This window comes from Lactuca serriola, chromosome 5, assembly GCF_051521515.1.
Source record: "Lactuca serriola cultivar US96UC23 chromosome 5, Lser_US96UC23_V15, whole genome shotgun sequence".
Classification (NCBI taxonomy): Eukaryota; Viridiplantae; Streptophyta; class Magnoliopsida; order Asterales; family Asteraceae; genus Lactuca; species Lactuca serriola.
In genome coordinates, this window is record NC_136412.1 from 213,714,333 (window position 1) to 213,727,829 (window position 13,497).

Below are 13,497 nucleotides of genomic sequence, written 5' to 3' on the forward strand. Positions count from 1 at the left end.
TTAGCCACCGTAAAGCTTGAAGTTATCCGCTCAAGAGATTCAACTATACGTGGTCAAGATGGAGGGGTACGCAACATCCCACCATCTTTTGATAAGCCTCCATATATGTATAAGGTTTGAGCAAGAAAGAAAGAAGTGGTTCATGGTCTCTTTAGCCGAACCACAAATAGGACAAATAGTAGATAGAGTCTAAATTGTACATTTTTTCGAAATTTTAATGCATGTAGTGATTCGTTTAGAGCCAACCTCTAAAGTCAAATGGTCAACTTGATTAGAACAAAATTGTTCCATCTAGTTGGCTCTTCACTGGTAATCAAGGTGCCACTATCAAGATAAACTCAAAGTGAAGTTACCGAGAAAACACATTAGAATCAATATACCAAAACAAGCGAACTTTGGACTTTGTAAACACAAAACTTCGCAAATCACTCCGGTTCAACCCATAAGGCTATCAGGAGTAGAAGCTTTTTCACGCGTGAAAAGCTGATGTGGAGGGGCCAAGACGCGTGAACACCATTTCCTAGCCTTGGTGGTTTGGTTGTGGCGTCTTGGTGAAGACGCATGAAGACGGATGATCTCATTGGCTAGCTTTTCTTCCCCTCATATTTTTTTCTTTTTCTCTCTCCTTCTTTTTGCCTCTTCACACCTTAACCACTAGTGAATACCATTTCCACAACCTAGTGGGTTGGTTGTGGAAAGGATAAATAATGACATGGCATCTTCTCCACACTAGAATCACTCGTGACCACTCTATGTAGCCTAATGTGTCCTCTACACCTCCTCTCGGTTGTCTATGCAAAACTAGAGGTCAATAAGCTTAATACAACCAGTTTGCAATCATTCCATCTTTATTTATGTCCAAAGCAAATAAATAAATAAAATAAAAAATAAAAAAATAATGGTGTTTTTGCTTGAATGGAAGATACCCAAGCCATGTATCCATCCAAAAATTATTGTATGTACCATTTCTCATGTTAATAGGGAAAAATTATTCAAATCAAGACCTTACTCTCTTACCGTCCCAATAAAAAACATATTAAACAATCCATTACTAAATAGTTTTATGTCCGTCAGAAGTTGGATTTTGAAAATCAGATTTTTACAAAATATTGACTGACACTTATTAATTTTCAAAGTAGTAATTATACTATACGAGTTTTAATAAATGGTCGATACTTAATAGGGTTTTATGTAGAAAAATCTCATTATTTTAGGAAATTTTTTGATAAAGTTCTATATTTTTTAAACATAAAAGTTTTATTATTAAACATTTTGTCTAAATTAATGAAAAAATAATTTTTATTTTATTTTAATATGAAATGACAGATTATTTTTATCTAAAAATATAAAACTTTATATTGAAAAAAAAAAGACATTTGAGACTTTATAAAAAAAAAAAGTTCCAAAATAACACGATATTAGTGATTCGGGTCTGGGTCTGGGTCTGGGTTTGGGTTTGGGTTTGGGTACGGGGTTCCGTCGGATTCGAGCTTTCTCATCTCTATTTGGGGCAAAAACCGAACCACCCGTGAATCGTTGATGTCAAACTGGTGGAGATTCAATTCAAGACTTCAAAGCTCAGCATCTCTTCCCAATTCTCAGTCATCTGGTCAAGGGTTTTTCGTTTTCCCCTATATTCCTTCAATTCTCACGGAGTCAAATCAATAACAAGGCGGAGATCTCCAAGAAATGGCAAATCAAGGTGCGAAGAAGCGAAGGGATGAGAACACACGTCATATGAACAATCTCTTTCGCATCATTATCGCCTGCAATGTAAACTTCTGTTCCCTTCATAAATCCTTTTATACACTGTTCCTTTTCAATTGCTTGATATATAGTATCTCGATCGATTACGATAGCATAGATTAGAAGTCAAACGTGTATCTGATTCTGTATTGCCAATGTTAATTGTAAATAAAACTCCTGCTGTTGACAGGAAGAGATACATAGAACGATTAGAATTCTAAATCTTTAAAGCTCCTATAAGGTTCTAAAATTAGAAATCTAGGTGTGCCTCTTCTTTCTCCAATCTCATATCTCATCACCAATCGATAGGGTTTTGTTTTTCTTCTTCATCCTCTTAATCAAAGTGCTTAATGAGATCGATAAACATTTCCTTATTTTCTTAATTTGGTGAACATAATCAACCTACACATATTCTTGTTTTCATCCTTTTCTTCTTCATAAGATACACTTGAATAACTCAATCCTAAAGACATTAAAACATGAGTTTGATGATAAATTACAGGTTGTTTACATCTTGTTAAGAGCAGGGGTGTTCTATTCAAGTTTTACATGGCTTCATTGGATTGGCTTAATCTTGACTTCAAGTGCCTACTATCTCTGCTATACACAGCTGGCATCCATGGCAAAACCTACTTATTCTGATAATGGAGACCTTTTTGATGGAGGATTCGATATGAGTACTGGTGGAGCTTGTGGGTATGTAATATGTATCATTTTACTTTTCCATCCTTATGCTGACGTGGCAACACAGATGCCAAATATGTTGACATGGAGGATTCAAATGGTTCTTATGATGTGTTGTACTTGTAACATAAGTTTAGTTTTTTTATATTATTATTAAAAGTATATATATGTGTGTGTTTTTCCATGTCAGCATTTGTAGTACTTGTAAGCTGACATGGCATGAACGGTTGCCATGTCAGCAAGGTAATATCAGGTTAATAATTTTGCTATGAATGTTGTGTGCAGATATCTGCATGATGTTATTTACATTACATGCTTTGTACAACTCACATCTATCATTTCTGGGAAGTTTTGGTGGATATATGCTGTGGTAAATCATTTTTTTATTAACAATATATATATATATATATATATATATATATATATATATATATATATATATATATATATATAATGCTTTTTTTTTATCCCCAAATTTTCAATACTTTGTATTTTTTCTATCTGTTACAATTTATATTTTTGTTTGATTTGTTTAGATACCAGGATTTGCAGTGTATAAAGGATGGGGTTTAATTAAGGGATTTCTCCCTCAGGGAGGCTCAGAGGTGGTGTTTCTTTCACTTAAATTTATATATTAAAAAAAAGTTAATTAATTAATTTTAACAATAAGTTTGAATCTATTGGGCTCCATTTGTTATTGATAGGGAGTTGAAGAAGATGAAAAGACAAGAAAGAAAAGAGAGAAGATGGAGAAGAAAGCGTCAAGAGGCAAATTTGTTAAAGCAAAAGCACGATAGAAAGGGACTTCAATTTGATCATATTTTGTTTTGTGAAATGATTTTGAGTATTTAGTCTCGTTGATTGTAATGATATATTTACACATATATTCGGCTCAACTTAGACTTATCTAGAACAACTTTTTAAATTTGGATTAGTTTAATTGCTTTAAATTAATACTCAAATGATGTTTTCTAGTGTTTAACGTTGTGAAACTATGCACCAAGAGGTGGTAGAATGAGATGATTTTTTGGAAAAAAGCAAAGTCTTAACCAATTAAGACATGAGATGATGTTAAGAGCATTAATATTGGACCATATTTGAAAATGTTATGAATGCTTTTCTTTTTAGACAAAAGATAAAATAGGATATCTCATTTACCAAATTTTTGAAGACATAGTAAAAGATTAGCAAAATGTCCAAAATAATCAGTGATTTTGAAGATGACTTTGAGAAGTCATTATAGATCAAAATTGTTTTTATGAAGAAAAAAAAACACTGAAAATTCAGGTTTTACCGAAAAAGCAAACAACCCGACCGTTTTTTGATTTTTTTTTTGTGGAACAGTTTTTAAGGACTATTTCAACAACAAAAATAAGTTTATATTGAAGGTTTAACATGCAAATGTACATATAATAATAACAATAATAACAAATAAATAAATTCAGAGAATTTTGCAAATCAGATCTTGTAAACTCTTAATTTCACAGATAAACAAAATTTCAAAAAAAAAAATGGTGATAAAATCATCGAAGAACATTTTTCAACCAAACGTTTTCTTGAAAGGGTTCTCACCCAAAAAATAATGTAAAAATTGAAGAAAGATTGAGAGAAATATGTCTTATATATCAAACGTATCGTTTCACAGCCCATTTCGTAGCACAATAAGATTTTTTTAATAGCCCAAAATGGCATTTCCAGCCCATTGATTATTTTTCAGTCCATTTACGGATTTCGCAAATGTTATTATTTGCTGTCTCGGACAGGTCTAGAAACGGTTCAGTCTTTTTGTGGTGGATCTCGGAGCAGTCCAATCTTTTTTTCGGATTGGTCCCGTCTGGTCTCGAGCCGATCTTTTTTCAGTCCGGTCCCATCTGGTCTCTAGCCAGTCTTTTTTCAAACCAGTCTCTTTCGACCCGATCTTTTTTGGGACGGGTCTCAGTCTTTTTTGATACAGACTCGTGGTCTTTTTGTGCGTATTAATAAGTATATAATTAACACAAAAAGGATATATTTATAAAATTTGACTTCCGGTCCTTTTTGAGATCGGTCTCAAACCAGTCTTTGGTCGGTCTCGAACCGGTCTTCTGTCAGTCTTGGAACGGTCCAATTTTTTTTGGGACCGCTCTCAGAACAGTCCGGTTTTTTATCAGACCGATCTTGGACGGTTTCGGACCAATCTTTTTAGGACAATCTTTTTTCGGTCTGGTCTTGCTTTTTTTTTCGGGTGCGGTCCGAGACTAGTCCTTTTGTTCAGGACATTTATCTAATTTTTTGATATTTGCTGGAAAACTATAAATATGATTAACTTATTTTATCTTTTTCCAAAACTTTTTAACTTTAAAAAAAAATAAAAAAAACAAAACGACCCTACTTAGATGGGCGAAACCACCTTTATGACTCAAACATTAGGGGTGAGTATTTGGACCGAACCGGACCGGATCGACTCTTAGACCATACCGATTTTGGAGAATATTGTGGACTGTGGACCGGACCGGATGAGTCATGTCCGTGTCCGGGTCCAGGTCCGGGTCCGGGTTTTCCGGTTCTTGGACCCATTTGGACCGATACAAATTTAATTGCATAGAGTACAAGTCGTTAAAATAAGTTTTTGGGTTTGATAGAACTCGTTAAAACGAATATGTTATTGGGTTTGATACGATACAACTTGTAAAAATGATTACATTTCCGTTTCATCCATAACTAATCTACATTGATGTTATAATATTATAACTTACAAAATTAATTTTCTAAATAAAAGCAACTAACATACAAAATCAAGTTCACCAAGATCCTTTTCATATGATTTATCTGTCAAAAATACATAAAATTTAGAATTATAGTCTAAAATAATAGTTAAAAATTTGAAATATTTCAGCTTTGGTAGCTCTACTTTGAAGTATTGTAACTCAGAGAATATAATAACAAAATAAACAAAATTATAGTCTAAATTCATCTACAAACTGTAAACTAAATGTTGGAAAAAACCACAGGTCAATCCGACTTAAAACGAATGAGTTATGAGTGTTTAAAAAACGTCACAGATTACAATATCTTGCTGAAAAGCTAAATTTTTTCAGCTTTGATACATCTACTTTGAAGGATTGTAACTCAGTGAATATAATAACAAAATAAACAAAATTATAGTCTAAATTCATCTACAAACTGTAAACTAAATGTTGAAAAAAACCACAGGTCAATCCGACTTAAAACGAATGAGTTATGAGTGTTTAAAAAACGTCACAGATTACAATATCTTGCTGAAAAGCTAAATTTTTTCAGCTTTGATACATCTACTTTGAAGGATTGTAACTCAGTGAATATAATACCAAAATAAACATAATTATAGTCTAAATTCATCTCCAAACTGTAAACTTAATTTTGAAAAAAACCGCAGGTCAATCCGACTTAAAAAGAATGAGTTATGCGTGTTTAAAAAACGTCACAGATTACAAAATCTTGCTGAAAAGCTGAATTTTTTCAGCTTTGATAGCTCTACTTTGAAGGATTGTAACTCATTGAATATAATACCAAAATAAACAAAATTATAGTCTAAATTCATCTACAAACTGTAAACTAAATGTTGGAAAAAACCGGAAGTCAATCCGACTTAAAACGAATGAGTTATGAGTGTTTAAAAAACGTCACAGATTACAAAATCTTGCTGAAAAATTGAATTTTTTCAGCTTTGATAGCTCTACTTTGAAGGATTGTAACTCAGTGAATATAATACCAAAATAAACAAAATTATAGTCTAAATTCATCTACAAACTGTAAACTAAATGTTGGAAAAAACCGCAGGTCAACCCGATTTAAAACGAATGAGTTATGTATGTTTAAAAAACGTCACATAAATCATAAACATATCCAACCGGTTCTAAACCCGGTAAAAACTAGACCGAACCGGGAAAAAAAACCGGACCAGACCGGATAGAAATCTTAGAACCGAGAACCGGCCCGGGGGTCCAAAAAAACGGTCCGATCCGGTCCACCGGTCCAAATGCTCACCCCTATCAAACATTACAAGCCAAACGTTTCGGTATAAAATTATGTTTTAACCTAACATTGTTTTGTGGGATGAGGATAGAAAAGGAGAATATTTACCCAATTATATGATAATATCATCATACACGAATCACGATCCCTTTACCTTTGTTTGGTTTTAGTCAGTTAAAGTGATATGAAGTGAAGTGGTGTGACATAAACTAAATGTAATAATTGAAATGAAAAAAAAACAGTTTAGATATGTAACTTATAAAATCAAATCAATTATTTTATGTATCACTTAATGTTATAACCTTTTAGTAGTAAAGACATCTAAAATATAAACTTATAAAAAGTTCAATCATATATTTGTGATAATAATTTCACTTTTTATAAAGAAAAAAAAAACATGAAGGGCATGACTGCAAAAAGGAGACATTGTCTCGGGCCTCCCAGCCAACTTTTGGTCAAGACTCCCGACCCTTTCGCTTTCTCTTCTTTTGCTTTGTCACATACACACACACACCCATCATTATTTGCAATGTATGCCCCCACATAAACTTTAAATCGAATATTACCAATTATTTAAATCTGTATTTTAATTTTTACTACACGTTTTTTAATAACCTTGTTAAATACTTTCCCTTCAACTTTTATAAAAAGCAATAGTTAATTAAATATACACTAGAAACACCATCAAAAAATTTGAAATACAAGTCCACATAATCAACTCATACCATACCATATTACCATATATCAAAGTAGTCATCAATATTTTTTCTACAATGTAACATTAATTTCCAAAAACAAATTAGACCCTTAAACCAAACATATTTACCAAACTATACATCCACTTTTTCACATAAAACCTTTAATTTAAATACTAAATATATAAAACTAAAAATATAGCACCTTTTTCCTTGATATCCCTATTTTTAGTAAATGACATTTGATGATCATCTTGGACCAGAGAGTTCCATGGCATGGGCATCATGGTCATCATCCATCAACATCACCCCAAGCATGCTTGATGTATAGTCATCATCATTGTCATCAAGTTTTTGGACCATACATCCATTTTTTGTTTGGTTTCTTATGGTGGTGTTATGGCTCACGTGATTATGAGTCGCGGCCCATTTTTCAGCCAGACCGTCCCCTTCCAACATCCTGAGCACCTCAGACATCCTGGGCCTGTGGCCCGGGATGTACTGGGTGCACAGTAATGCTACTTGCAGCATTTCACTCACATCGATTTGGTCATAATTTGTCCCCAACTCTTTGTCTACTAAAAGCTCCACCTTTTTCTCTTGGTGTGATTTTTTCACCTGAAAAATAAACATTTATCATGCTTAGTTGACTTGTACTTTGTGCATTGACAACTTGTACCATACATGTAGCATGTGAAGAACTTTTCTTGATGTAAAAGACTTCTATTGTACCCGTTTTTGTAATGCATGTGTTGGTTTTATAGGCTGATAGCAATAATTTCAAGACTTGTACCCTATGCATTAAAGACTTGTACCATACAAATTATTGTTGGATGTTAAGGTTTGGTTTGGTAGGCTCGGAATCTTTTGATGTGCATTAAGAGGTTGTACTTTATTGTACTATTCCCAATGCATGCCTAGTAACATAGTACAACCTCAGGATGAATGTGAGAAGTACAAAAAAATTCGTAGGTTATGTGTATTTATTAGAGAACGAAAATAATTGACCATGTCTTACAACTGTACAAGTTGGTAATGCATGTATAGGACTTGTGCTAGAGTACAATTTATAACATAAAAAATGATTGATAATTTGAGATACTATAAATGTTATATGGTACAAGTATGTAATGCGTCTTAGAAAATAAAGATAGTAGTTTGTACAACAGCACTGCTATGAGTGCAACCCAAATGGTACAAGCAGGTAATGCAGCCTAAAACCCCTACACAAAATTACCAATGCAAAGTACAAGTCATAATGCATGTCTATGTCCAGGACCTATGCATGTACAAGTTGGTAGGAGACACAATACAGATGTACAAGTTGTCCATGCATGTCTAGAATTATTAGTACAACTAGATGGTCCACAAGCATAGTTGATGTGAGGGTTTCAATTCCTATTGACGAATTAGGTAAATGCAAAAATAGTACAACTAGTTAATGCATGTAGAAATGAACAAGTTTCGATGCGTAAAGTACTTACCCATTCGAGCATTGCGCCTTTTTGATTAACCGTTTTCCCAAACTCGAAAGCTCTCATCCCCGTTATCAATTCCAACAACAAAATCCCGAATCCAAAAACGTCTGTTTTCTCTGATGATTGGCCAGTGGAGAGATATTCCGGTGCAATGTGGCCCACAGTACCACGCACCTCCGTGGTGACGTGTGAATCCGCATGATCAAGAAGTTTCGCGAGCCCAAAGTCACCCACAACCGCCTCACAAAACTCGTCTAAAAGAACATTCGCCGCTTTCACGTCTCTGTGGATTATCTTCGGGTCACACTGCTCGTGTAAATATAACAAACCTCTTGCGGCTCCTATCGCAATTTTTTTTCGTGCATTCCAGTCTAAAGATGGTTTTCCTAAAATATTTGTTGGAAAAATATAAATTAAAAGTTTTTAAAAAAAGTTGACCTTGTAACAAGATTTCATCAAGGACAAATTAAATAGAAACACCAAAATAAGGTAGCAAGTGTTTAACCACTTTGTCATAGTACCCACTATTCATCCTACATTTGTTTATGAAAATGTCAATGGGCCCCACACACATCATGTCTCATAAAATTTACGATATTACCTCGACTAGACAATCTTTTTAGGGTTATTTTTTTTATAACGAATTCACTTTATTTTTCAATGCACTGACAGTCTTGTGCAAGTCAAACACAGTACATGACTACAAAATCGTTGCACCGACAGTCCAGTGCATGTCAAACACACAGCTGAAGACCATCTTATTAAGTGTAAGATTATTGTCATGAAACTAAACTATAAGGGGTCAATTTTGAAATTGGAAAGTAGTATGTTTTGACATTATACATAAAAGAGTTGACTTTGAGATGGTCCATGATGCAGTACCGAGTTGTACCATAAACAATAAATAATGATTGAAAGTACAAACCTCTAAGCCTTGAAGCTACACTGCCATTAGACATGAAAGGGTAAACCAAGAGTCTTTCCACCGGAGTTGCACAATAGCCAATCAACCGGAGCAAATTCCGGTGAACCGCTAAGCTAATGAGCTCCAATTCCGTCCGGAATTGTGATTCCCCTGCGGTTCCATTGATGTCTTTCAACCGTTTCACAGCCACCATTGTCCCATCTCCTAACTTTCCCTTGTAAACATTACCAAATCCTCCAGCTCCAAGAATGTTTTTTGAGCTAAAATTATCGGTTGCGTATTGGAGTTCTTTGAATGTGAAGCTTCTTAAGTTTCCTAAGTTCATTAAACCCTCTTCTGGTATGTCTGTCGATAGTTAATTTCAAATTAGATAGATACTTCGACTTTTTAGGTCAAACCCAAAAACCCTTTAAATTCATATCAATCATTGTAAATTTCAACTCGAATATTGAAATTTTCTTAAAAATATACATACCATTGATATCGAGGATGCTTTGTTTATGGCTTCGGCTTCTCTTCCATAGAAGAACTCCAAGTGATGCAATGAGAAGAACGAGACAACTTAGACTGATTCCAAGAGCAATTGCAACCCTTTTCGACTTGCTTTTTCCTGAAAATTTTTAGAGAGAGAAACTTGGGTTAGAGAGAGAGAGAGAGAAAGAGAAAGAGAATCGAATTCTTTATATAAACTTCACAAATCACACCTGATGATGGATTAATCTCGAAAGATAGTGGCTCAGGTAAAGTCGATCCATAACAACCTTCGTTAGCATGAGTTCCACATATCAAAGGATTACCCACAATACTGTTGAAGAAAAACAATATCAAGAATTAAAGTACGAATTTTTAATATTAATTTCAAGAAAAAAACAAATAATTAACGTAAAAAACGACTGAGGTATATGATCAATCATCATACATACTTGAAAGTTCTTGCTGAAAACTTGGGAACTGGACCACTGAGATTGTTGTATGACAAGTCTCTGAAATTTGAACATATTTGTCGATGATTCAATGATTTATTTCAAAGGAAAGTTTACAAAAAAAGATAGAAAATAAAACAACAAAAAAATTAAAAAACTTACAAGAGGGCAAGTTGAGGAACAGAAGCTAACGACAAAGGAATAGCTCCAGATAAGCTGTTGTTATTCAACCTTCTACTCATTACATGACAAAAACAAAAGAAAATAGGGTCAAACATTATCAAATTTGAAGAAACAAAATCCAAAATTTTCATGTTTTCAACGGTCAATTTATCGAACTAAAATTGACCCATCAATGATCATGTTCCAAATAAGGAGTTTTAGAGAGAGACAAAGTTTTGGATAATTACAGATATTGTAAGCTATTTAAAAGACTCAGCGACTCCGGCACGTGACCGGAGAGTTTGTTGTTTGATAGATCCACCGTTTGCAGCTTCGGAAGGTGGCCTATTCCGGCCGGAATTTGGCCGGAGATGTTGTTGTTCTGCAACAATCTGTTTTCACAAATCTTTAAAACATAAGAGATTTTCAAGAAAACACATTCGAAATTCCAAAAAAAAAACAGATGACTTACACTTGACGGAGGTTTGTGAGATTAGCGATAACTCCTTGCAATGTTCCTGATAATCCTTGACTTGGAGCTCCACTGTAACAAAACCCATGAATTTTTTTAGATAAAACAGTGATGAATCGAAGATATATTACATATAATGTATATGTATAGGTTAAAAATTGAAAAGAACATACAAGCCAGTGACTAGATTATCAGGGGAACACGTAATCATAGCCCAGCTACAAGGGTCGACTGAATCTTCATCCCAATTGCTAAGAGCTCCATGAGGATCATTCAACCCATTTCTAATCAAAATCAAAGCTACAACTGCACGTACAAATTGAGATCAAGAATTTAAAAACCCATATATTATTTCAAAAACCCAGAAAAACCCAGAAAGGAAAACTGAAAAAAGGATAAAAAGAGGAGGAAGAGAGAGAAACCTTCTGGATTACGAGCTTCATAAGAGAGAGAAAGAGTAGGAGCAAAAAGAAAGAAACAGAGGAAGCAAAATCTGAGGCGTTGAAGCATGATCATCATTGAATGCAAGTGAAGAACATTAATTTTGGAAGAAATTTCGGGGGGAAATAACGTGAAATAAATGTGGTTTATATGATGAGTAAAGCTCTTCTGATTTCATTTGGAATGGTGGGGCATTTTCGTCTGCAAATTTGGGTAAGTCACAACATTTGCCATTGCAAATGGTATTTGTAAAGAGAGAGAAAAAGGAAAAAAGGAAAAAGGAAAGAAGAGAATCAGGTTGCGATGATACGGTGGTGTCAGTGACAGTGAGTGAGGGGTGTCAAGTGTAAATTATGGGAATTAAAGCTTCCTTCAAGTTGCTTTAATGGTTAACATGCACAGCTTTTGCTAACATGCGCATATTCTTTATCCTTCTTTAAACCAGTCTCTTTTTTAGCTTTTATCTTTAGTTTTTACACGGATGAAAGCAAGTAAGAAACGTATATTTTTCTATAATTTCAAATTTATTTAAATAAATCCACTTTTTTTGCATTTTGGTTAAAGTTTAAGATGGTTAAAGTTCAAGACGATGAATACAAAAATATTTTTCCTACTAAACAAAGTTAATTTAAAGAAATGACATTGATTTTTGAAGTCAAATTAAACAAATATTTTACTTCAGGGGTAATGAAATGACAAATCATAATCTTAAGAGAAAAAGACAAAAATAGTTTAATTTTTGATAAGTTTGGTTTAAGATTTAGGTAAAAGTTAAATGTAGACCTCACTATTCATTGTCTTCGAAGTCTTATGGTGCTCAAAAGCTCTAAAATAGGTCTTCTAGCTGTGAACTGGGCTGGATTGGTCCTAACCATATAACCTCTAAAAATATTTTTCTTATTTTTCATAAGTTTCTTTATGTTTTATTCATATATTTTTTGCATAGATTTAACATTTACACACAAAAAAAATTCGGTTTTTATTATTTGGTATTTTTCAAGGAATGTCTACAAAATACCAAAGAGAAAAACCAATTTCTAGTTATTTTTGCTTGTATTTATCGAAGATTACAAATGATGAGAATCCTATCGAAAAAGAAAAAATATAAATATCGATCCAACCCATCTTCTCTAGCCTTTCCACTACACTCTTGATATGAAAGAGACCTCCAACCATAAAAAGCGATCTCAAATCTGGGTTCCCTCGATCACCCTCCCTTAAACCTAGTCGGGACAGATGAAGTCGCACCGCATTTTATAACCTTCGAACCGAAAGCGTACATCTAAGATTGGTTTTTTTTGTTTATTTCGCATGACTTTTTTAGTGTTCTTGGAGTTTTGTAGAGGTTCATACCAAAACACCATCTTTGAGCTTAGAAAATGATATTTTCACATGTGTTCTTTACTAGGCATTCTTTTGATTATTTGTCTGGTCTTATTTTTTATTTTATTAATTTTTCACAACATTTTAACATGGATTATAAAGGGGAAATGAACCCAAAGGAGTCACATGTAATGTACTAATGTTGAAGTTTTGTACAAGGTCTCAGGCTAGAAATGCACACAATATTTTAGATGATGTCCTTCGGAAAGTGTATCGATGTATTCAAATGTACTTTCTCAGTAAAATATATATATATTTTTTTTGTAAAATATGATAATTTCTCAGGAAAATAAAATTTCTCGAAAAAATATGAGAATTTCTAGTAAAATGAGACAATATCTTGGTACAATGCAATTTCTCAGTAAAATCTGAAAATTTCTATATAAAATATGATGGTGTTTTATAAAATATAATTTTTTAGTAGAAAATGACATTTTTTAATAAACATGACACAATCTTAGTAAAATATTACATAAAATGCAACTTCTCACAATAATGTCATTTCTCGGCGATAATATGATAATTTTTTAGTAAAATATGACAATTTCTCATTAAAAATATAATATTTCCTAGTAAATACAAATTCATTGTAAAA

General features: G+C 33.3%; 2 protein-coding genes across 2 annotated transcripts; one reads left to right on the forward strand and one right to left on the reverse strand.

Moving 5' to 3' along the window:
• The first annotated feature begins 1,546 nt into the window (after positions 1-1,546).
• On the forward strand, positions 1,547-3,355 carry LOC145053541 (uncharacterized). Its single transcript, XM_079001604.1, has 5 exons — positions 1,547-1,773; positions 2,249-2,442; positions 2,716-2,800; positions 2,967-3,035; positions 3,135-3,355. Exons 1-5 carry the CDS (start codon positions 1,690-1,692, stop codon positions 3,225-3,227), a joined length of 525 nt encoding a protein of 174 aa, XP_078857730.1. The 5' UTR covers positions 1,547-1,689; the 3' UTR covers positions 3,228-3,355.
• A 3,779-nt stretch (positions 3,356-7,134) lies between these two features.
• Positions 7,135-11,812, reverse strand: LOC145053542 (protein CLAVATA3 INSENSITIVE RECEPTOR KINASE 3-like). The gene is made up of 11 exons (XM_079001605.1): positions 11,501-11,812; positions 11,252-11,384; positions 11,079-11,150; positions 10,855-10,998; positions 10,607-10,678; positions 10,445-10,504; positions 10,226-10,326; positions 9,997-10,131; positions 9,522-9,866; positions 8,603-8,982; positions 7,135-7,736 (listed from the first exon to the last, which is right to left on the reverse strand). The coding sequence occupies exons 1-11, from the start codon at positions 11,595-11,597 to the stop codon at positions 7,368-7,370; spliced, it is 1,908 nt and encodes a 635-aa protein (XP_078857731.1). The 5' UTR covers positions 11,598-11,812; the 3' UTR covers positions 7,135-7,367.
• Between the last annotated feature and the right edge of the window lie 1,685 nt (positions 11,813-13,497).

Coding starts and splice junctions, on each gene's coding strand:
- LOC145053542 (XM_079001605.1), bottom strand. CDS start 11,597: ATGATGATCATGCTTCAACGCCTCAGATTTTGCTTCCTCTGTTTCTTT. Junction 11,385..11,500: donor TGAAGCTCGTAATCCAGAAG/GTTTCTCTCTCT, acceptor TTGTACGTGCAG/TTGTAGCTTTGATTTTGATT. Junction 10,132..10,225: donor CGAGATTAATCCATCATCAG/GTGTGATTTGTG, acceptor AAAAATTTTCAG/GAAAAAGCAAGTCGAAAAGG.
- LOC145053541 (XM_079001604.1), top strand. CDS start 1,690: ATGGCAAATCAAGGTGCGAAGAAGCGAAGGGATGAGAACACACGTCAT. Junction 1,774..2,248: donor GCATCATTATCGCCTGCAAT/GTAAACTTCTGT, acceptor GATAAATTACAG/GTTGTTTACATCTTGTTAAG. Junction 2,801..2,966: donor TTTGGTGGATATATGCTGTG/GTAAATCATTTT, acceptor TGATTTGTTTAG/ATACCAGGATTTGCAGTGTA.